This window comes from Euleptes europaea, chromosome 2, assembly GCF_029931775.1.
Source record: "Euleptes europaea isolate rEulEur1 chromosome 2, rEulEur1.hap1, whole genome shotgun sequence".
Taxonomy (NCBI): Eukaryota; Metazoa; Chordata; class Lepidosauria; order Squamata; family Sphaerodactylidae; genus Euleptes; species Euleptes europaea.
Window position 1 is genome coordinate 12,971,827 of NC_079313.1, and position 24,191 is coordinate 12,996,017.

At 45.4% G+C, this 24,191-nt stretch overlaps 1 protein-coding gene across 1 annotated transcript in view; it reads right to left on the bottom strand.

Moving 5' to 3' along the window:
* The window catches only part of LOC130473127 (ceramide synthase 4-like), a 97,404-nt gene that overhangs the window by 27,904 nt on the left and 45,309 nt on the right, over nucleotides 1-24,191 (bottom strand). Inside the window, exon 6 of the mRNA XM_056844658.1 lies at nucleotides 2,508-2,681. Coding sequence (XP_056700636.1) covers nucleotides 2,508-2,681 — 174 coding nt within the window. The remainder of the gene's footprint in view (nucleotides 1-2,507; nucleotides 2,682-24,191) is intronic.

Consider the following 24,191-nt stretch of genomic DNA (forward strand, 5'->3'; position numbering starts at 1 on the left):
CAGAGTTCAGTTTTATGCTTTTAAACTTAAAAATCCTTAAAGCCAAGTATGGATGTGAGGGCGATCTGGCTGCGACATCTGTCACCCCATTGATTGCCAGGGTTGATTCGGCTGATGTGGCTGGCTAGGCGGGTGTCCCCTAACTCCCTCACCGCTCCATGTGCGTCCCTCCCGAAACTGCGCACTCGGTGGAAGAGGACGACCATCCCAGATAGCAGGATGGTCAAGGGTATACGATAGCTGCGCTCCCCTGCTAGAACCTCCAAACAAGGCCAAGTATGTTAAGTAGGGTTTCATCAGCAGCTGTCTAACCTGGATATCCCAAGCTAGCTCAATCTCGTCAGATCTGAGAAGCTAAGCAGGCCCTGGCTGGTATCTGGATGGGAGACCTCCAAGGTATACCAAGGTCGTGACGTGGAGGCAGGCAAATTCAGATTCAAAAACCTTTATTGGCATATAAGATCGTTCCAGATATTCCAGAATTAGTCAAAATAACAAAACATCAATATCAAAGTCTATCAATAGACATGAATGAAATGGGGTATGCTGGAATACAGTGGATATAAGGTATAGATAAAAAAACGAGAGTCTACAAGTAACAGAAATAGCAGCTATTATCTTTTTTGTTTAATTTTTATCATTAAAGCTTGCTTCAGAAACGTGGCTACTATTTCAGTAATTTCTGAATCATACCCATTCATTAAAAGTCTAAACAAGGAGTGGAGGGAAAAATTCCTATCCAGAATTAATGGCATTAAAAATTTAGATCGTAGGTCCACTAGCATTTTGCATTCCAATAAAATGTAATAGATGGAGTCTATCTGGTTCAAGCCACAGCCACAAATTCTCTTTTCCAAAGGGGTACCACTAAATCTCCCGAATAAAACCGCCGATGGGAAGGCGTTTAGTCTAGCTAACATAAAAGTCCTGCAGAAGGAGGGCTCACTTAAAAAATAAAAGTAACCCTGAAGTGATCCAAAATTGGGAGAAAGATCTAATTTGGATGGAGAACAAGACAAAGGAGTTGTGGGCAGAATGGTTTGTCTTTCATGGTCAAGTAGTCTTTGCTTGATAACTCGGAAAATGGTTTGTCTATCCAGCATCAATAAAGTGTCTATATCTAATCCCAAGATTTTCAGTTTGTGTGGGATAAGCGTGAACCATTCTGTATCTGCAGCTTCTTTTAAGGGAAGAAGGGAAGAAGACAATTTTTATTTGGAGAAAAGTGAATCTTAATCCAAGATTTAAAAGTTAAGAGCCAAGCTTTGGTCTCTAAAGTCATCATTCCCATTTCACTAAGGATAGATTGGAATGGGACGCAACTAGGAAGTCCTAGTATTTGCCGGAGGAAGGAAGTCTGTACAGCTTCCAAATTTTTATTCAGTGCTTCTATCCAGACAGGTATTTCATACAGAAGTTGCACCAATATCTTAACTGGAAAAACGTGAATAGCTGCGGGTACATATTGGTTTCCTTTTAAATAAAAAAAAGTTTAATCTGTGATGCTGAATATTTAGCTAAGTTGATGGCATTATTTCTGTGATTTGTCCAAGTTAAGTTGTAGTTAAAAGTGAGGCCCAAATATTTAAAAGAATTGACCTGCTCTATTGGTACATTATCGATGGACTATTTTGAAAGGTGCCATCTTTTGGTGAAAACTAAGATTTTGGTATAATTGATTTGCAATTTGTTTTGTTTGCAATAATCAGCGAACAGTTGTAGATGTCTTAATAGGCCGACCCTTGTAAAAGATAAAATAGCGGCGTCATCGGTGTAGAGTAACAGTGGGATTTTCAAATTTCCAATCTTAGGGGAATGATGATCAATTAGGTTAAAAATCTTTGGAAGATCGGCTAAAAATAGATTTAAAAGATGCGGGGCTAAAACGCAGCCTTGTTTTACTCCTTTTAAAGTGGGAATTTTTGGTGTCAAGTGGCCTTCATCCGAGAATTTAACCTGGCAAAAGGTTCCTGTGTGGAGTTGTTTAATGAGATATAGAAGACAGGGGTCCATATTCAAGGACTCTAATTTGTTCCGGAGGCAGGCAATAGCAAACCACCTCCGAACTTCTTTTGCCTTGAAAACCCTTAGGGTTTTCAAGGCAAAAGAAGTTCGGAGGTGGTTTGCTATTGGCTGCCTTAGGGTTTTCAAGGCAAAAGAAGTCAGCTGTGACTTGACGGCACTTTTCCACCACTACTACGTCAGCAGCTGGAGCAGTCAAGCTTTTGACAATTGTTGACCTTGTTTCTGCATCAGAACATGAGCGCTCAGGTAGGATCTTAAGAAGAATAAAAATTATCGTCTCCAGGTAGAGTGGGGACATTGCTCCCGAATGGAGGCAAACTCTTGAAGCGGCTGGTCTCCTAGCGTAGTTTTATAAAAGGTGTCCGCAGCCTTTGTCAAGACAGCGAGGGAAGCACTCTCTGAAAGGGGGCCCCCTTTGGAACAAAGCTCCTGACCAAGGAATACTCGACGCGTTGAGATGCTCGCAACGGGACACCACTTGCCTTTCAAAGGCCAGCCGCAGACCGATGAGGAGGAAAGCGAAAGGGATGCCGAGGAGGAGATGCTGGGGCTGAGGGTAGCAGATCTTGTCGGTCTCTTTCATGTCCTCCCAGGTAAATCCCGGAGGGAGCCAAAACTCATGTTTCAAGAACCACTGGGTCACAAACAGCGTCATCCTAGAGGCAGGGAAGAAAGGAAAAAACCTGGTGAAAATCAATATAGTTCCTTCGAACCGCCACCAAATGTTCCTGGAACATTAGCAGTGGGAGAAAGTTGGGGAGGCAGACATAGCCAAGGAATTTTGGAATATTCAGTGGTGCTGGCGAGCGGGCCTGCTTTTCACAGCTCTAAGCAGCCTGTCAGACTATGACTGTTTTACTTTTGATTCTACCAGGTGCCTCTCAAGGCCAGACTTGCTAACTGCTAAATTCCTGTTCCAGTGCTATCTCCTGTGGGAACGACTCCTCAGTAGAAGGGGGGCCGCCTTGATCTGTTGTGACTAATACTTTCCTTCATAGGCCTACCCCGTGCTCCCAGTTGCCATTCGTGCCAATGTACCTGTAAGCTCTGCATACCTGTATGTTTTCCATTAAATCAGCTCTCTTTTGGACTCTTTGTCACTGGATGCTGTTTGTGGGATAACCACGGGACAAGTGCTCACAATTTGGCATGAAATCCCTTCTCTATTTTTCCCTGCCTGGCTGGAGCCCTGGAGGGTTCGCCAGGGCCTCGGATTGGAGCAGGGGACGTGCTCTCCGAGTGAATTGCCTGTGGCTGGAGCCCCGGAGGGTTCGCCTAGCAGAAGCACCGCTCCCCAGGTGGAGAGTTTCTGACCAAAACCCTGGAGGGTCCTGAACCTTGGTACCCTCCGTTGGAACCGTCGGACGAGTACCCCGATGACCCTTCTTTGCTAGATGACATTCTTGCTGAGGCGCTGCAAACGGATGCTGAGATCAATCGCCTGATTGTACTCCTTCGAGCTCAGTGGCGTCGTCTAGCTGACACAACCCCCTGGACGGACCCTGACGCAGACCAAAGTGCCCACCACGAACTCTGCGTATTGGACGGCTTGGTGGAGGAAATTCGACTGGCGCAAGAGGATTTAGTAACTTTGACCCGTTTGCTAGCGGGGTTAACTATATGTGAAGAACAACCAGAACCGGTAGCGGCCCCAATCTGCCCCATTCCGCCCCGATCCATGGCGGGATCACGGGCGGAGGAGACTCCGGCCCCAACCGCTCCAGACCCCAACTTGTGCTTGAAGGAAGCACGGGATATAGCGGCCCGAACAGCCTTACTGTTTGTGGGACTGACCTCGACTACAGCCACGGTGGCTGACCTCACGAAGCTCCTAACCCCTGAGTTTGGAACAGACGCTGCTGCTCTGGCAGTTCGGGTTTAACTGTTATTGGACCTATCAGATTCCTCTGAACTCCTTCTGCGCTTCGTTGCCTCCCTAATGACGGGAAAAGCAGCTGACTGGATGGTCCTCCAGTTTGACACTCGGGCCCGATCCATATGGTCACTCAACGAGTTCATGCGAGCACTATGGCGCCGTTTTGAGGACCCTTTCCTGGGAGAAAAGGCCAAAGCAGCCCTCCTGCAACTTCGACAAGGCTCTACGCCAGTGTGGGAATTCGCAGATGAATTCCAAAGGCTTGCCAGTAAAATAGTAGACTGGACTGAGGCTACCCGAATACATTATTTCCGGGAAGCCTTACATCCTGAGATATTAAACTGGGCTTATATGCAACGAGACCCCGACACTCTTGAAGAATGGATTTTACTGGCCGAGGAAGTGGAGAGTCGCCACCAATTCATTTCGCTGGCCTGCCGCCGAGCCAGGGAAGGGTGCACTCAAAAGCCCCCGACCAAAGCCTCAGCGCCTACACCGCGGAGACCAGCTCTACCCTCGCAAGACCACACATCTCGGTTTCAGAGGAGAGCCTGTCTCGTTTGCGGAACCATGGGCCACTTTGCAGCCTCCTGCCCACTTCGGCTGGACCGAGTGGTCCCTTCTCAGCAGGATGGACTGCCCCGGAATTGGGGGTGACCTCAATACAGAGGCACTGCGGCCAACCGTAGCGCTGCTCCTGGATGGACCGCGCCATCAGCTCTCCACGTTGGAGAAGCGCCCCACGATCCTGCACCAGCGAACCCATCGGGGTCCCGGATTACAAGTGCCCCACTTGGGGACAACTCGCCATCTTCAAATGAAGACAGAGACTGGGACTCCCCTGCTTTGAACCTCGAATCTCCTCTGGATCTGTCAAAAACGGACAGGGTCTGCGGTGAGTGGAGCGACACTGCGGACCCTCGCAGCTGTTCCTGCAAAAGCCAAAGCTCCGGTGAAGGTGAGTGAGGTCGAAGAGACTGTGTATGTGGACGTAGTATTACAATGCCATAAAGGGGGCCCCCAGTTACAAGTTAAAGCACTCATAGACTCTGGGTGTGCCCGCTTCCTGATCAACGAAACCACTTTCAAGGCGCTCAAAGCCAAGTCAGTGCCCCTGCCTGCTCCCATCCAGTTCACCCAGATGGATGGCAGCGACTTTAAAGGGGGTCCAGTGGATCGTCGCACTCGCAGGTTGGCAATGGGCGTCGGTCACCACTGGGAACAAATTGACTTTACCATAGCTTCTATCAGATACGACGTGGTATTGGGAATTAACTGGCTCAAAGGGCACAGCCCTTGTATTGACTGGGGGGTTGGAACTATAAAATTCTCCTATCCTAATTGCGATCAACACCGTCTCGAGGTAGCTGTTACACCTCCGTCGGCCTCGGCTTTAGTCTTAGACCCCCCTTGTCCTTTCCTGTACCTGTTGAATATCAAGACTTTACAGACATTTTTGATGTACAGGAATGTGATGTACTGCCCCCCCACCGCCAGACAGACTGTGCTATTGAAGTGGTGAAAAATGAAAAACTGCCCAAAAGTAAGATTTACCCCCATGAGCGCTACCGAACGTACCATGTTACGTGAATTCTTGGACAAGAATTTAGCAAGGGGTTTCATACGGCCGTCTACCCCTTCTTCAGTCCCAGCCTTTTTTGTGCGCAAAAAGACGGGTGACGCGCTTATGCATCGACTTTCGAAAACTCAATGCAGTCACCCAATCCAATGCCTATCCCATCCCTCTGATCTCGGATCTCTTGGGACAATTAAAGGAAGGGCGCATTTTTACGAAACTTGGGTTGGTAGAAGCCTGCTACAGAATCAGGATTCGAGAGAGCGATGTGCCTCTCACTGCCTTTTCCAGTTGCTTTGGCATGTATGAATTCTTAGTGATGCCTTTTGGATTAAAAGGGGCCCCGGGGGTTGTCAGCCCTTGGCCCAATTTGAACCAAAAACCACATCAGAGACAGTCAGGTCCAAAGAAGCTGGTTTTTACTGGTCAAAATAGGTTAACAGAGCATAAAGGAAAAGGTGACAGCAATGGCTTTTGCTGGCTTGAACTTGGTAATATAAAAGCATGAAAAAATGCAAGAGATTACAGAACACAAACAGTGCTGTGGTTCACACAGCTTCAAAGGCATTTAGGTATGCATAACAGTCCTTGAGTTCTTGAGTCTGCTCAGTGAGAAAACGCCAGGAAACGAAAGCAACTGAGATACAGGCCTGACAGGGGTCTTCATGCAATTCATTAATGAAATCCTACATGACTTGTTATATAGGGGTGTGGTGGTTTATTTGGATGATATTCTTATTTACTCTAAAACTATGGACGAACACGTTGTCTTGGTGAGAGAAGTATTGCAACGCCTCAGAGACAATCAGCTCTATGCTAAGGTGTCTAAATGTGAATTTCACCAAAAACAGTTAACCTTCCTGGGCTATATAATTTTGCACCACGGACTTACCATGGATCCTGACAAGGTGCAGTCGGTAACCGATTGGGACCCACCCTCCACCCGTAAGCAGGTTCAGCAATTTCTTGGGTTTGCTAACTTCTACAGGGGGTTCATCCCCAACTTCGCTCAAATCTCACTCCCCATCATGGATCTCCTTAAGACTAAGGGGAAGGGCACCGCCGCAGCACTGTCCTCAGCTAAAATCAACTGGACCCCCCAGTGCACTTTTACAGCAGGGGAGGGATGGTCTTCTGCATCCATGCGCTTACTTCTCTAAGACGTTCGCGCAATCTCAGCTCAACTGGCCAATCTGGGAAAAAGAAGCGGCTGCCATCCACCATGCCCTTACGGTGTGGAGACAGTTTTTGGAGGGGTCTAAAGTCCCTTTTGAAGTGTGGAGCGATCACAAGAACCTGGAGGCACTCATGGGGGCCTGGAAACTGTCCGCGAAACAAGTTCGCTGGGCGGACTTCTTTGTTCAGTTCCGTTTCGTATTGAAACATGTGCCGGGGAAGCAAAATGTCCTGGCTGATGCTCTATCCAGACTTCCCCAATATCCAACCAAGGTTGAACGCTCCACGGAGTCCCTGTTCACTCCTGCCCAAAGGGGTTTGCTGCTCATGCTAGCAGTCCAAACCCGAGCGCAAACCCGACTCCCACCGCAACCCCCACAAGGGGAGGGCACTTCAGGCCCAACCACACCGGTCAAACCGACTGCGCCACCCCTCGCCTCCTTCGCCAGTTCCGTCGGCGCCCAGTCACTCTGACAATCCAGCCGTCCAACCCCCCTCAGGGACGTCCCCTCCCTCCACTACAGAGCCCACACCGCCTGATGGATTGGATCTCACAGACTCTTTTGTAGCCTCGCTTCGTTCCGCTTGCCAAGCCGAAAACTCTGCGCAGACCCTCCCCTCCGCTCTAACTGAACATAGAGGCTTATGGTACAAAGACTCTAAGCTGTATGTGCCTAAATTCGATTCTACCAGGTGCCTCTCAAGGCCAGACTTGCTAACTGCTAAATTCCTGTTCCAGTGCTATCTCCCGTGGGAACGACTCCTCAGTAGAAGGGGGGCCGCCTTGATCTGTTGTGACTAATACTTTCCCTCATAGGCCTACCCCGTGCTCCCAGTTGCCATTCGTGCCAATGTACCTGTAAGCTCTGCACACCTGTATGTTTTCCATTAAATCAGCTCCAACAGGTGAATTACACATTCTGATTCTGCCACGTATTCAACTGTACATAGTCCCCCAATTTGCCCTCACAGAAGTCCTTTAAGGTAGGTTAGGATGAGAGAGAGTGGATCTGACAGCATGTTTTCCTTGGGAGGAAGCAATTTGGCTAACAATGGAACATGACTTTCTTACCTACTGCTGCAACACAAAACATTCCCTGAAATACTGTTCATGGGGGTTACCTGTCCCCCCAGAAGCCACATGTTGAAGGTATCTGGGGCTGCTGCAAGAAGGCAGAAGCAAGAGAGTTGTACTCTCCATCGGATCCAAGGCAGTGACCAGTCCAACGTCGACTGATGGGTTTCATGGCTGTCTGGAGAACTGATCTCAGGAGGACCTAGTCGGACAGACTATATATCACCGGATTTACCCATCTTCCTGCATGTCCCCCCACAACGGCTTACAAAAACCGTTCAAACCCAGAATGAAACCAAATATAACGTGAAGAGTGGAATGGATCTGCTCTGCTTTTTGTTCCCCTGAATTCCAGTTGAACTACAAGAATCTTAAAAATGCATTCAGGAACGCATCCTCCCAGGTCCAGTGCCAGGTTTTGAGGAGTAGTCGCACATTGAAGTTTCAGAATAATTGGGACAACCCTCAGAGGTTACATGGAAGATTGGAGGCTGAAGAAGACTTGTGGTGAAACGTGAGACCGAGTACCTAGGAAACACGTTCTGTTGCCTTGGCCTGAATTATTGGTTGGCTACCCCGTGGCGCAGAGTGGTAAGCTGCAGTATTGCAGTCCCAAGGTTTGCTCACAACCTGAGTTCGATCCCAATGGAAGTTGGTTTCAGGTAGCCAGTTCAAGGTTGACTCAGCCTTCCATCCTTCCGAGGTCGGTGAAATGAATACCCAGCTTGCTAGGGGTAAAGGGAAGATGACTGGGGAAGGCACTGGCAAACCACCCCATAAACAAAGTCTGCCTAGTAAATGGCGGGATGTGACGTCACCCCATGGGTCAGGAATGACCCGGTGCTTGCACAGGGGACCTTTATCTTTTTACTTACCCCCGGCCAGTCTTGCTTTTGCCCGAATTATTGGGTGGCTATCCCGGCCAGTCTAGTATGGTCCGTTTGAACGGCACAGTTGCTGCAACGACATGACTGCTTTTTGAAACATTGGACCGTGCATTATCCAAGAGCTAGTGACACCCTTTACTAGCTGAAGATTCCTCTTTTGGAGATTGGGGACAGTGTTCCTTTAAGACGACCAGCATCAATTCAGTAATTGTTCTGGACTTTGAAAAGGGGTGTATTTGTCATCACATTTTGGTTTGGGGGTTGTTTTTCTTGTATCGTGTTACTAGACAGTTAGAATGAGGTTGTTGCTTGTATTGCATTGTATGACATTGCATGTTTATTCAATAGAGACTAAATTTGAGTCGTGCTGTTATTTTTTGTGAATGGCAGCATGTGGCTTCAAAGATAATATAATGTGAAATATACCCACCTTGGACCTTTCTTCGTCTCTTCATGATTTTTCATGGACTATAATTTTTGAGTATACATGAGCCACAGAAATAATTCTTGAATTTATGTTGTTCATGTTTTGTTGTTAAAAGCAATCTGTATATATACATTTTTTGTTATTTCAGACCCAGTGAGGTTTCTGTGTGGCTTTCAACACAGTGTTTATGAATATATGTTTTGGATTTTCAAAAAAATAGAATTATTCTATTCTATAATATTGTTTTCTTTTCCAGTTGGTATATTTCACATTATATTATCTTTGAAGCCATGTGCTTCCATTTATTATAGTTTCTACTATTTCCAGCATAGGTATTTTCTTCTTCCAGTAATTTTTTGTGAGCCACACTCAATACAGCATAGGGTTATTTTGGATTTCAGGTTTTGGGGAGGCATCAGGCACAACGTTCCCAGGGTGCCTCAACTCAGCTCTGCCCACCAGAAGTTCCTCCTCCTGCCCCCTCCTGCCCTCCTACCTGCTGGGGATGCTTCTTCTACTGGATCGCAAGTCCTCCCACCACCCATGCTCACAGCAGTCTCCACCATGTGTGGCCCTTTCCCAGGTGCCATTGGCAGTGCATGCAGCTGTGGGCATGGGTGGTGGAGCAAATAAGTGGGTGAGCAGTCAACAGCCCTGGGCCCTGCCAGAAGCCCTGGGCTTTAGCAGCTGCCCTGCCTCATGGTATGCTGACACTGGCCCTACATGTACTCCCAAGGGGCAATTACTTAAATGATAGTGTGTCCTACTGTATTCAGATTCTTTTTGTGGGATGTTTTACCAATGCAATCCTGGGCATTGGTGGTACAACACCCTACAAAAAGAATCTGAATACAGCATGACACATACATCAAGGTTGCTTTTAAAATTATTTAGCAGTTCTTTATGCCAAATATTGTTGTGCCTCTCTGCCAAAGGTCCAGAGCTAGTTTACACAACAAAATACAACATTCAACCCTTGGACAATATACCAAATCCTAATTTGAGAAACCTGAACAAAGTAGGGCCTCCCCACCCACACAGAGACATCCAACTAATTAAAAGAAAACCCGCAGCATTCAATTAAAACCAATTCAAAGGGCAGCAGAGGACGGTGGAAGAAAGCAAAACCACTCAATCAAGGAATTAAAAACCAGCTGAGAGCGCCGATACGCACATTACAACGGTGCCCAGAGCAAGGAGAGCATTCCAAAATCTGGGGGGAAATAAACGAAGGCTCAAGATGAAGAACATAGTCCCTAGGAAAGGCTAACTGGAGGCAGGATTTTATCAATCTGCATAGACACATTGGGGTATGGGCAGTAAGAAGACACAAAGGAATGGACCATGTTCTGTACAATGTTTAGAACTCAAGAATGAAAAAATGGAAGATTTCTCATGGTTTGGTCCCTATTTAGAAATAAGATCAGGTCAGCTCCAAAATACAGAGAAAAGTTTGGAGGAAGAGAATTTTGGAAGCATTTATTAATTTATTTATTTACATTTCTACCCCTCCTTCCCCAGCCAAGGCTGGGCTCAGAGCAGCCTTGATACAGACTTTGGTTTTCAGCTAAGGTTGTGCATATCGATAAACCTGAACCGAAAATAAACTCGAAATTAGCTGTTTCCATAATTTTCAGGATTTGGGTTTCCCTAATGCAAAAACCTGGGGTTAAGGCCGAAGCCGAATGGGCAATTCCTGAAAAAGCCGAATAGGTATTCAGCTTTTCGGGTTCGTCTTTGCTCAAAGGCACGGCTCTGTGCTTTCTCCCCTTTTTGTTTCTTTATTTTTTTAATGGTTTTGTTAGGGCCCCATAGTTGGGGACCTTTTGAGGTATTGGTTGTGTAATTGGAGCCAACTTGATCTGACCAACTGACAGCAGTGAGCTGACCTGATCTGCACTTTAAAAGATGGGTCTCACCCAATCCGAAGAACGTTATTTTCCATCAGCTGCTCATGGCCCTTCTGAAGAAGACTCCCTCAACCACGTGGATGAGCAATCTCCTTAACATGAGCTGCCTTAGTCATGACTTTGGCTGGCTCCGAAATCGTTTCCCTGCACGGAGACCATCTCTTGGAATTTTTCATGTCCACAATATATGGACTGCTCACAGATGTCATTTGCCACCAAAGGGAATGTTTTCCATGCCTTATTTCTCTTGCATTTAAGCCTTTTCCCTCCATTTGGAAGCTCATTTGCATGGACATCATGCAAATGAACCCAGAAATGCAGACCCCAGACTTTGAGGCACCAGAAGGAATTGCCTCTTTCCTCCAGTCATCAGCAACGCTGAATTTTTGAACCTGATAACAAGCTCGGCTTGTAAATGCCTGGGGGATGGGAGTCACCCCTTTGCATGCCCATAAAATTGGATCCCATGTCCAAAAGTTCACCAAACCTTGGTGACCGTCGAAGGAGAGTCCCCTGCAGCCATGCTAGAAAGTTCGGGACATTGCCTCCAAAAATGCTCCCCTAGGAGCTTCAAAAAAATCCCCATTGACTATAATGGGCCTGAATTTTTTGGGAATCCCAGAAATAAGCCGAATATCCATATTTACTGGTATGGGTATTCGGCTTATTTCGGGTTTACCGAAAAAAAAAATCATTCTGAAAAAACCCAAACCTGAAATGTAACGATTTTTTCTTTTTCTTCTTCTTTTTGCACAACCCTATTTTCAGCACACCTAGTCCTGGGAACAGCCCAAGACATTACAGAAGTGTAGAAATTTTAGGGAAGCGATCAGGGGAAAACTAGCATATGATTCAGAGAAACGGACTCCTGTCTTAGGATTGGAGCAGAGGTGGGGAGATGCCCACACTCTATTCCTCATCCCAACCATGTGTGTAACTCGTAAGCTTAGCCAAGACACTCAGCAATTTCTGCCTCACCCAATTTTGATTTGGACTTACAGCTATTTGGCACAAGGACGCCGTGTCTGAAGACCACAGCTCTGCCATGTGCTTGTGCAAGCCTTGGGGAGGACAAGAAGTCTTTACCAACCAGTTTTTCATGGCTGAAAGCAACAGGAAAGAGAAAGGGCAGAAGCTGGAGAGAGAAAAGTGTGTCACACAGCAGGACTTTCCAGGGGAATGTTGACCGATGGGGTAGTTTTGTGTGGGTCAAGGAGCCAGCGTAGTTTAGTGGTTAAGAGCGATGGTTTGGCATGGTGGACTCCAATCTGGTGAACCGTGTTGGTTTCCCCACTCCAAACCGAAAAGGTTGAGCTAAAAAACACTAAAATTACAAATATATAAATTTAGTGCTCAGTAAAGTTAACAGCATAAGGCCTATATCATAGGTGAGTCATTCACAATCAATAAATACATGAAACTCATACACAGTTGATGTGAAACCGTACAATGACCAAAGTAGGACCAAGTAAGGACCAAACGCGTTTTGGCCTCAAAAAGGCCTTCCTTGGTGGTCAGACATAGAATTAGTCTAGTACACATCTTAACAGTATGATATCATAATGCACAGTAGAAAATACATAAAAGCCCTTCTAGTATTATGAGGCTTCTTGTGAAATGATTTATTCCATGTAAACGTGAACATGGCCCACATGGCCCACCTTGTATTTCATGCCGGGCTTCTAAGGATGTGTATACATGAAACAGTGTGTTAGGTCAAAATGAGTTACAGTGTGCTAGGTCAAAAACAAATAATACATATACATATAATACCCCATCAGATGACATCAGTTGACATCAGTTGAGGGGTCTGGAGACCAAATCATATGAGGAAAGGTTGAAGGAGATGGGTATGTTTAGCCTGAAGAGGAGAAGACTGAGAGGGGATATGATACTTGACTGAGAGGGGATATGATAAATCTTCAAGTACTTGAAGGGCTGTCACATAGAGGAGGGTGCTGAGTTGTTTTCTGTTGCCCCAGAAGGTCAGACCAGAAACAACAGGTTGAACAACAGGGCCTAGTATTAGCCTCTACGGATGACTGATGAAACTCTTAAAATTGCTTAAGATATACAAGAAGCAGGGACTTCCGGTTGGTCAAGATGGCGGAGTGACCGCACCTTGCAGTAGCGGGATTGAAAATACCTGTTTTGTGGCTAAAAACTACTCTTTTTGGCCCGGGTTAGAAGATTTCTTCAAATAACCCAACTCTCATCAGAGAGGAGGAACGTCGCGACTCCACAAGAGTTTTAGGCGTACCAGCAGGCACTTTCAGGTGAGTCCTCGCAACTCCGACCTACCAACCTTCCCACCCCTTCCTTCTACTTTCCCTTCTGTCCCTTCCCCTTCCCTCCTTAACAACATTTTTCTCTATATTGAACTATATTGAACATCAGAAAATAAAAGATATTATGCAGAGAGGAACATTATTAATTACTGTTTTGTGTTTTTTTGAGGACTGTCGTTCAACCGAGCAAGACGAGGCGGTGGACCGCGGCGGCGGCGCACGGAGACCGAGAGCTTGCGGGGGGGAGCGACGACCAAGGGCGGCTGGACCCGGCTTACGGAGGAGGCAGAGGCGGCGCCACAGGCAATCAGTGGAGGAGACGGCAGCTTGGAGCAGCTTGAGACGGCCTGAGACGGCGGCCTGCAAAGGCTGAAGACTGGCGGAGCAGAGTCGAGCAAAAACGCCGGTCTGAGGAGAAGACTTTCGGCCGAGGCGGCAAAATAGGGGGGAAGTAGACGGCCAGGAAAAACGCTGGTAGTGTCGACCCCAGGACTGGAGTGTACTACTCATGTGCAAGCGAGTGCCGGCCTCACTAGCCCCTCGATCTCCCCCCGGTGGCGCAGAACTTCCGGTGACGTTGCTATAGGAAGCTAACGCCAGAACTACAATTCCCAGGCGGCATTGCGGCATTGGAGCATGAATGAACAGTAAAAAACAGAACCTGTCTCTACTTTAAAAACTGTTTAGAGACCGGGGAGTCTGGTGGGCTAAAGAGTGGTCTTAGGAATTTGTGTGCTGATATAATAATTGAAGGAGTAATTAATCAATGGACTTAATCAATCAACTAATTAATTAATTAAATTAAATATTGGAACTAAAGACTACACTTTTTACTCAGACAGACACCAAACGTATTCAAGAATCGATATGTGCTGGGCTTCAACATCACTTCTAAGAAATCTTGATCATGTGGAAATATTACCAAGAGTTCTCTCAGATCACAACCCTGTTGCGGTTACCTGGTTTAAAAAACGTAATGGTCTATTCAGATGGAGGCTGAATGATGCTCTATTACTTAGAAAGATAGACTGTGACAAAAGTCGTTTAGAACTTAAAGAATTTTTTCAGAGAAACGAAACACCAGGTATGAGTCAGGCCACAATCTGGGACTGCTCAAAGGCGTACATGAGGGGAATATTCATTGCAATTAACTCTAAAAATAAAAAGGAGAGAGAAAAACAACGATTAGATCTTCAAACGAAGATTAGACAACTTGAAAGGTCCCACCAAACAACGGGTAATAAAAAACTTCTAAAAGAAATTACAGAAGCTAGACACCAAATCGATCTCTTACATACAGAGGAAATGGTGAAAAAACTTAAATTTATGAGGCAAAAACATTTCGCTCATGCAAACAAACCGGGTAAATATCTAGCGTCTTTACTTAATAAAGAAAAACAAAGAAGAGTAATATCATCTACTAAAGTAGACGGACAAATAACTCATAAAGAAGAAGAAATATTACAATGTTTTGTAAACTACTATAAAGAACTTTATAAGGGGAACGTGCAAAATACGCCAACTGAAGAAATTAAGGGATATATCGCGCAAAATCATCTGGAAGAGTTATCTAACGAAGAAAAAACTGCATTAAATCAAGAAATCTCAATGGAGGAAATACAATTGGCAATCGATAACCTAAAAATTGGCAAAGCACCAGGACCAGATGGTCTGACGGCCAAATACTATAAATGTTTTAAGGAAGAATTGACTCCCAAATTACTTACTGTAATGAATGAGATACATAAAACCTGCAGATTACTTAATACATGGAAATAAGCTTACATAACCCTCATTCCTAAAGAAAATACAGATCCCTCATTACCATCTTCATATAGGCTGATCTCCTTGCTCAATGTTGACTATAAACTGTTCACTTCAATAATTGCTCAGAGGATTCTGGCAAATATAGACACACTGATTAATGAAGACCAAACAGGATTTATCCCAAGAAGACATATGAACGAGAATATAAGATTTTTGATAAACGCTAGAGAATTGGTCAATTGGTCAATTGCAGAAAAGAAAAATGTGCCTTTATATTCCTAGACGCAGAAAAGGCTTTTGACAATGTCTCTTGGGAATTTATATTGCAAGTGATACATAGTATAACTGATAAAGGAAACTTCTTCAAATGGATTACCAGTATTTATTCGGAGCAGTGCGCAAAGCTGCTCATAAATGGAAACCTGACACTGAACTTCAATATTGAAAAAGGTACCAGACAGGGATGTCCTCACTCACCAATATTATTTAATCTAACCCTGGAAATACTCGCTAACAGAATTAGATCTAACTCAAAAATTACAGGATTGCAAATAGAAGGAGAGGAATTTAAAATAAGAGGATATTAAGATGATGTCCTGTTAACAATTGCTCAGCCACAACTAGGTATATTGGAATTAATGGATAATATACAACAATATGGCAGAATGGCCGGTTACAAGCTTAATAAATCAAAAACAAAAATCTTTCTAGAAAACACAACACAAGAAGAAGAGACAATTATTGTGGCACAAACTAGTTGCATTATATCCAAAAAGCCGATAAAATATTTGGGAGTATTTATTCCAAAAAACAACCAAGATATATTCAAATACAATTACGAAGTGGTTTGGAATAAAATTGAAAAGAATATTTTTATGTGGTCTAAATTAAGAACCTCCTGGCTGGGCAAAATAGCAATTGTAAAAATGAATGTGCTACCCAGATTAAATTTCCTATTTCAAACAATCCCAATAAAAATTTCTGATACAGTGTTAGCTGGCTGGCAACGAAAAATCAGCAAGTTCATATGGGATAAAAAGCGCCCTAGGATTAAGTTTAAAATTATGACAGACATCAAGAGAAGAGGAGGATTGGCTTTACCGAATCTAAAATTATACCACCAGGCTGCAACTTTGGTTTGGATAAAGGATTGGATACTGTACCCTAACAGCAAGAGCATTAAACTAGAACTAAGCAATTGGCAAGTTGATCCTCACCAACTCTTATGGGGAAAAGCTCCCAAAAAACAACTGATTGAAAAAAGAAATCACCCAACAGTGGACAACATGATTGCGGTGTGGAAAAGAGTAAAACTAAGATTAAGTCCCAATCCTCCACTAATGATGGCACCATTTCGCGTCTATGGCTCCAAAATAGATAGACAAATGTATGGATACATAAGATATGGTGACATAATAAGAAAAGATGAAACATTTAAATCTTTAACGGAAATTCAGGATGAACATCCACAGATATCTTGGATGACGTATCATCAACTAATATCAAGATTTAAAGAGGACTGTACAATCAGAGGTAAAATCAGAAGGGAGACTGATTTCGAGTTATTACTGAATAAATCGCCACAGCATATCTTAGGAAAATTTTACAGACTCTTAATATCACTGGATACAGAAGAAGAACAAGTTAAAGTATGTCAAATCAAGTGGATGGAAAATCTAAATGAAACAATAACGACTGATGAATGGGAACAGATCTTTCAGAAAAACTCTAAGTTCACCTTATCCCAAAGTATTCAAGAAAATTGTCTGAAGATGTTGCATAGATGGTATATAACACCCAGTGACATCCAGAACATGAACAGCAAAGCTTCTGGATTATGTTGAAAATGCCATAAAACTAAAGGAACCTTCTTTCACTGCTGGTGGACTTGTGAGAACGTCCAAAAATACTGGAAAAAGATTCATAAGAATCTTGAAAGCATTACAGGACAAAATATACAATACGATCCTAAACTCTTTCTACTGAACAAAGCACCAAATACCATGAATGAGGATCAACAGATTATAGTTAAATATCTTGCGACATGGCCCACATGGCCCACCCTGTATTTCATGCCGGGCTTCTAAGGATGTGTATACATGAAACAGTGTGTTAGGTCAAAATGTGTTACAGTGTGCTAGGTCAAAAACAAATAATATATATACATATAATACCCCATCAGTTGACATCAGTTGACATCAGTTGAGGGGTCTGGAGACCAAATCATATGAGGAAAGGTTGAAGGAGATGGGTATGTTTAGCCTGAAGAGGAGAAGACTGAGAGGGGATATGATAACCATCTTCAAGTACTTGAAGGGCTGTCACATAGAGGAGGGTGCCGAGTTGTTTTCTGTTGCCCCAGAAGGTCAGACCAGAAACAACAGGTTGAAATTAAATCAAAAGAGTTTCCGTCCAGACATTAGGAAGAATTTTCTAACAGTTAGAGCAGTTCCTCAGTGGAACAGGTTTCCTCGGGAGGTGGTAAGCTCTCCTTCCCTGGAGGTTTTTAAGCAGAGGCTAGATGGCCGTCTGTCAGCAATGCTGATTCTATAACCTTAAGCAGATGATGAGAGGGAACGCATCTTGGTCATCTTCTGGGCATGTAGCGGGGGTCACTGGGGGTGGAGGTAGTTGTGAATTTCCTGAATTGTGCAGCGGGTTGGACTCGATGACTCTGGTGGTCCCTTCCAACTCTATGATTCTATGACATCTCCCTGGAAGGTCCTGCTGTGTGCCCTTCAGAGGCAGAGAGATCCAGTGGGCATGGTCATGGAAGAGGTTAGACCATGGATTGCAGTATTCTATTACTGGTTGAAACTGATCTTCTCCAGAAAAGGTATTGCACAGTTAATTTTGCAGGATAATTTCGTCCCCCCTTGGCAGAGATTGCTCAGAAGCAAAATGGGTTTTTATGGCTTTTCACAAGAATTCCTTGTCTCGATGAATTACCTCCAGACTAAGGCTCTGGTAAAACAGAGAATGTTCGACGTTGAAAGGCAACATGACTTGAATAGGATGAAAAGCAATTGATATATTACAGCTAACACAGATACATTCTGTCTGTATGTGTGTACATCTGTTCGTCAATGCACATGCACTTTAAGAATGAGATCTGGGACCAGTACATGGATAAATGTGAGGTATCACACATTCGGCTGTACACAAGTGTAATGTGAGAATTACTCAAAGCACATAGAAAGAACGATCGAGTGTACACACAATCTGTACACAGATTGTATGTACATTCACTGTAACTTGAACAGGGCCTAGTATTAGCCTCTACGGATGACTGATGAAACTCTTAAAATTGCTTAAGATATACAAGAAGCAAAAGTAAAAGGTGGCAGAAAGAGAATCATAATTCTTAATGCAGCTTTTCAGCGACTTGCATACAGAGACAAAAAGAACCACTATAACAACCAGTGCAAATAAAGAGAACAAGAAAAAAAGGAACAACAAGAGATCTGTTCCACATGATCCAGGGAATCAAAGGGAAATCCAAACCACAGCTAGGGATATTGAAAGACCAACATGCAAATACATTAGCTGATCAACACAAAATCAAGATGGCAACAATGCACTGAAGTACTATGCAGAAGAGATAAAAGAATGGCAGATTCCTTCAATTTTAGAAAGTGAAGTTAAAGCTGCACTCAAAGCAATTGGGAGAAACAAATCACCAAGAGTAGATGGGATATCAATAGAGCTGTTTCAAGCCACAGAAATGGAGTCTATCAAAATCAACAATATTATGCCAACAAATATGAAAAACAAAACAATAGCCTCCAGACTGGAAACAATCTACATGCCAATTGCAAAAAAGGAATCATCAATGGCTGCAGCAACTATTAGACCATCACATTAATTTTTCACGTGAGTAAAGTGATGCTCAAAATCTTATAACAAGGACTGTCCCCATATATGGAATGAGAATGCCAGATGGCCAAACTGGAATCAGAAAAGGAAGAAAAACCGAGATCATATTGCAAATTTACCTCGGTTACTGGAGCATACGAGATAATTTCAGAAGAAAATCATCTGGTGTTTCATAGATTACAGCAAAGCTTTTGACTGTGTGGATCATGAGAAGCTATGGTTGACTTTAAAACAAAAGGGTGTGCCCCAGCATCTGATTGATTCAATGTGCAACCTGTACTCTGGACAAGAGGCTACTGTTCGTACAGAATATGAAGAATCAGGACAGAATATGGAGAACCAGAATGTTTTCCAGTTGGCAAAGGCATCAGACAAGCATGTCTTTTACCTCCCTATCTGTTCAACCTATATGTAAAACGTTATCAGAAAGAATACTGGATTACATTTAGGTGAAGGTGGAGTGAATATTAAAAGAAATATTAAAAGGAATATTAACAATATTAACAATTTGAAATATGCAGATGACATATCATTACTGGCAGAAAATAGGGAAGACTGGGTCTCCAGACCCCTCACCATCTTCGTTGCCCTCCTCTGGACATGTTCCAGCTTGTCTACATCCTTCTTCAATTGTGGTGCCCCAAACTGGACACAATAATCTAGGTGATGTCTAACCAGAGCTGAGTAAAGCATTACCATCATTTTATGTGATCTGGACACTATACTTCTGTTGATACAGCCCAAAATCGCATTTGTCTTTTTAGCTACCGCATCACTGCTGACTCATGTTCAGTGTATGGTCTACTAAGACCCCAGATCCTTTTTGCACATACTATGCCAAGACAAGTCTCCCGAATCATATAATTCTGCCGTTGAAATTCATTTTATTAGTTTTAGCCCAGTTTTCCAGTCTGTTAAGATCCTACTATATCCTGGCTCTGTCTTCTACCATATTTGCTACCCCTCCAAATTTAGCATCATCTGTAAATTTAATAAGCATCCCCTGTATTTATAAAGATGTTGAACAACACAGGTCCCAGGACAGATCCCTGAGGTACTCCACTTGTCACTCTTCTCCACAAGGATGAGGAACCATTAACAAGCACTCTTTGGGTGCAGTCTGTCAACCAGTTACGAAGTCACTAAACCAACTTGGAATGTCTCTCGGATGCGAATTGATGGCACTTTCCATAAAGTCACTATCGACAGAGTCGCCAAGCTGGATCCCTCTCCTCTCCCTAAAATTGAGAATTTATTTGCATGCTTAGTGGGAGGGACTGTATTTTCCAAACTTGATCTTAGTTATGCCTACCAACAACTGCTTGTTGATGAAGAGTCTAAGGCAGTGGTGGCGAACCTATGGCACGTGTGCCAAAGGTGGCACTCAGAGCCCTCTCTGTGGGCACGCACGCCGCCGCCCCAGCACAGAGTTCGCCTGAGTTCGTTCCCCCGGCTGAGGAGGCTGGGGACCAGCGGTGCCTTCCCGTCTCCTCCGGGAAGCACCGGGCTCCTTCCCAGCGCCTTCTCCGCAGTAGCCGCTGAGCGCTCCGGAAGTGAAGACAATGATGAGCCTTCTGCCGAGGACTGGAAGAGGTGGAGCCGGGACGGGGCTGGACCGGGAGTGGGATGCCTGGGCAGCCGTCTGCGGCAGGCTGGCTGGTGACTGCAGCACGGGGCCCCACCTGGCGTTTGTGCTGGAGCTGAGCCCTTTGCTTAGCTCAGGTTTCCACTCTGCTCGTTCATGCAACCGAAAGTGCCTCTGAGCGTGCCCACCATCAGCCCCCCCCCGCATAACAGTCTTTTTAAATTTGTATGAAGATAACAGTTGGAAAAAGAACCAAACTGAAGGGGTGGGGGCTATGCTCCAGCTGCTTTCCTTCCCCCGCTCAGCCGCCCATGCAGGGTTGCCAACCTCCAGGTAGTAGCAGATCTGCTATTTCAGTTCACCTGGAGAAAATGGCCGCTTTGGCAATTGGACTCTATGGCATTGAAGTCCCTCCCCAAACCCCACCCTCCTCAGGCTCCACCCCAAAAACCTCCCGCAGGTAGCAAAGAGGGACTTGGCAACCCCTAGCCCCATGTGGACTTCTAGCTGTGTTGGCACTTTGCGATAAATAAGTGGGTTTTGGGTTGCAGTTTGGGCACTCGGTCTCTAAAAGGTTCGCCGTCACTGGTCTAAGGATTTGCTTGCAATTAACGCCCACTGTGGGTCATTTAGGTATACACACCTCTCATTTGGTGTGTCTTCTTCTCCTGGAATTTTTCAAAGGGTCGTGTGGGGGGGGTGTTACAAGGAATCCCCAATGTTTTAGTCTAGAGCCAGCATGGTGTAGTGGTTAAGAGCAGTGGTTTGGAGCAGTGGACTCTGAGTGGAAGAACCGGGTTTGATTCCCCACTCCTCCACATGAGCGCTGGATGCTAATCTGGTGGATTTGTTTCCCCACTCCTACACATGAAACCAACTGGGAGACCTTGGGCTAGTCACAGTTCTCTTAGAGCTCTCTCAGCCCCACCTACCTCACATGGTGTCTGTTGTGGGGGAGGGGGAGGGAAGGTGACTGTAAGCCGTTTTGATTCTGCCTTAAGTGGTAGAGAAAGTTGGCATTAAAACCAACTACTCTTCTTCTTCTTCTTCCCCCCCCCCTCCAAATTTGGGGTTGTCAGCTGATGAGAAAAATCTACCTGCCTTGCTCATTTGCACTTAAGTGTAGCCGAGGGTGCAGAAAGAGAGCAGGGAGAACTGGGAAATAATCACAGAGCATACCAGTATCTGTGAATCAAAGCTCTGCTAAAGGGGTTTAGAGTGGGGGTTGGTGTAACAGTTGGCAAATTTGATGAGCAACGAAAGCAGAAATACCGGAAACGGTTTTTTTTTGCTTTCCCTTGTGTAGCTACATCCAGTCCCACATCTGCTCTGAAAAGGCCCTGCCCACCCCTTGCCAGTCTTGGAGATGCCCGGGGGGGGCGCACAAAAGCCGCGTCTCCCGCCCCCAATCTATTTTCTGCCGAGCAATCCGCTTTGCCAGCCAACCTTTTAAGTCTCGGAGGCTCTTTATGCAAATTGGGCGCAACACCAGTGAAAGAGGCTTAAGGGCTTTCAAGCTTGGGGGGAGAGCGACCCTGCAAGAACAGCCGGCAATTAATCTCACCCAGCTTGCATGTGGGAAGATTCTCAGGCAAGGAGGTAGGGCGGGGAAGGAGTTCGAGAAGAGCAAATCTTGCCGAGAAAAGATCCTGAATGGTTGTAGGAAGGTTCTGTTGATGAAGAGCTTTTGGCCCATGCGCGCATGGCCCCTCCTGCACATGGAGGAAACACCATGAACACAGAACCTTCAGGCAGTCACAAATACAATGACATCAAGGCTGGGGGTTTCTGCTTGCGCTTTATCAGTGCGCTTTGGGAGCGTCGCCGTGCAATGGAAGCCACAGCAAAGCACACGCAAATCCATTCTGCAACCAATGCCACACGTTCTCTGGAATTCAGACAAAGCGGATGACAGGGAAGAGCAAACCCACCACACAATAAAGGAATGGAGCACGTGCTGTTTGAACATCGCAATCCTCCTGCAAATCGTTTAGAACCAGAAAAGACCCCTGCCGGATTGGACCCCAGCATCCTGTTTCCAACAGGCAGATGACCCTAGAATGGCCATAGACAAAAAGTCCACAAACTGTAACTTCCTTACACCAGTTTTTCAGAGGTATACTGCATCTGTACAGAGAGGTTCCATTCCATTAGCTGGAGACCAAATAATCTACCTAAGAGCCAACATGGTATAATGGTTAAGAGAAGCGGCCTCTAATCTGAAAAATCCGGTTTGATTCCCCACTCCTTCACATGAAGCCTGCTGGGTGACCTTGGGCTAGTCATAGTTCTTGCAGAGTTCCCTCAGCCCACGCAGAGGCAGGCAATGTCAAACCACCAGAAGCAACAGCAAGATACAAGAACAATACACACATCTTGGGAAGCGGCACACTTCTGGAAAGAAAAGGTTTGTGTTTTCCCCACGTTCTCAATTCTTTTCCCTTTGATGCAATGTTCCAGTTTATTTCTGGGCTTAGGCTCCCCTCTAGTGGCCACATGCAGGATTGCATGAACATAACACGAACGCTCGTGAAGTGTTATGATTCCCTTACCCACCCACTCTGGAGTTATTGTATGGATCTGTTGTATGTTTATCCTGCCTTTCCTCCCCAAAGCTCGGGTTGACACACGTGGTTCTCCCCTCCCCCCTTTTATTCTCACAACCCTGCAAGGTAGGCAACACTGAAAGAACAGGACTTCCCAATTCAACCAGTGTCATGGGTCAGCCTGCTGAGGCTTCCTCAGATGAGGAGGAAATAGAAGGCAATGTGCCAACAGAGGAGCAGCAGCAGGCAGGAGCAGTTACAAGTAGAGGAGAACTCGCCGTGCCTGCAGCCTTCCACCTCAGGAGATCCAGCTGTGTCTGAGGCTCAGCTATGGGCATCGTCAACGGAAGGCTCACTAAGGCCCCTGGAACAGAGACGCTGAAAGCTCAGAGTGGAGATGCAGGACCAGCGATGAAGCGCTCGGCTGCAAGCCCAGCATAGATCACTATCCGACAGTACTAATGAGGCTAATATGCTCCACCAGGCTTGGAATGCCGAAACAGCTTAATGAACAACAGCTGCTTTGCTACCAGATAAGGGCCTATGTAAGCAGGTGACGAGACAGGCCTGGTGTGGGAGCAAACTTGTCGCAACCACCTCATGTGTTAGCAGTGTCTTCTGGTTATCCTCTGAACTCCGGCTACCCTGACCTTGGAACCAACCCTAACTCTGGATTTGGATTGCCCTTCTGGTACTAACGCCTTGGACTTAGGCCTGAACAACCCAGTGCTTGACCTTGGACTAGTGCCTAACTAGACTCCCCACCTCTGGCCCTCGTATCTGTCGGCATTCAGGACAACCAGCTTCATGGCAGAGTAGAGAAGGGAACCTGGGTGTCCCCAGTTCGAGTCAGACACTGTAACCACTGCACCACACAGGCATCATTCTTGGATCCCGTGACCAAACCAAACATCACAAACTAGAGACTGGTTGTGCAGGACTCTTCATCAGGCTGGATGTGCAATAACAAAGAAAATGAGAGCTGGGGGTAGGGTTATCAGGTCCCCCCTGACCACCGGCAGGGGATGGAGGGGTAGGGTTGCCACCTGCAAGTTGGGAAACTCCTGGAGATCTGGGGGTGGACCCTGGGGAGGACAAGGACCTCAGTAGGGTACAATGGTACAGAGTCTACCCTCAAAGTATCCATCTTCTCCACGAAAACTGATCTCTGAGCCAG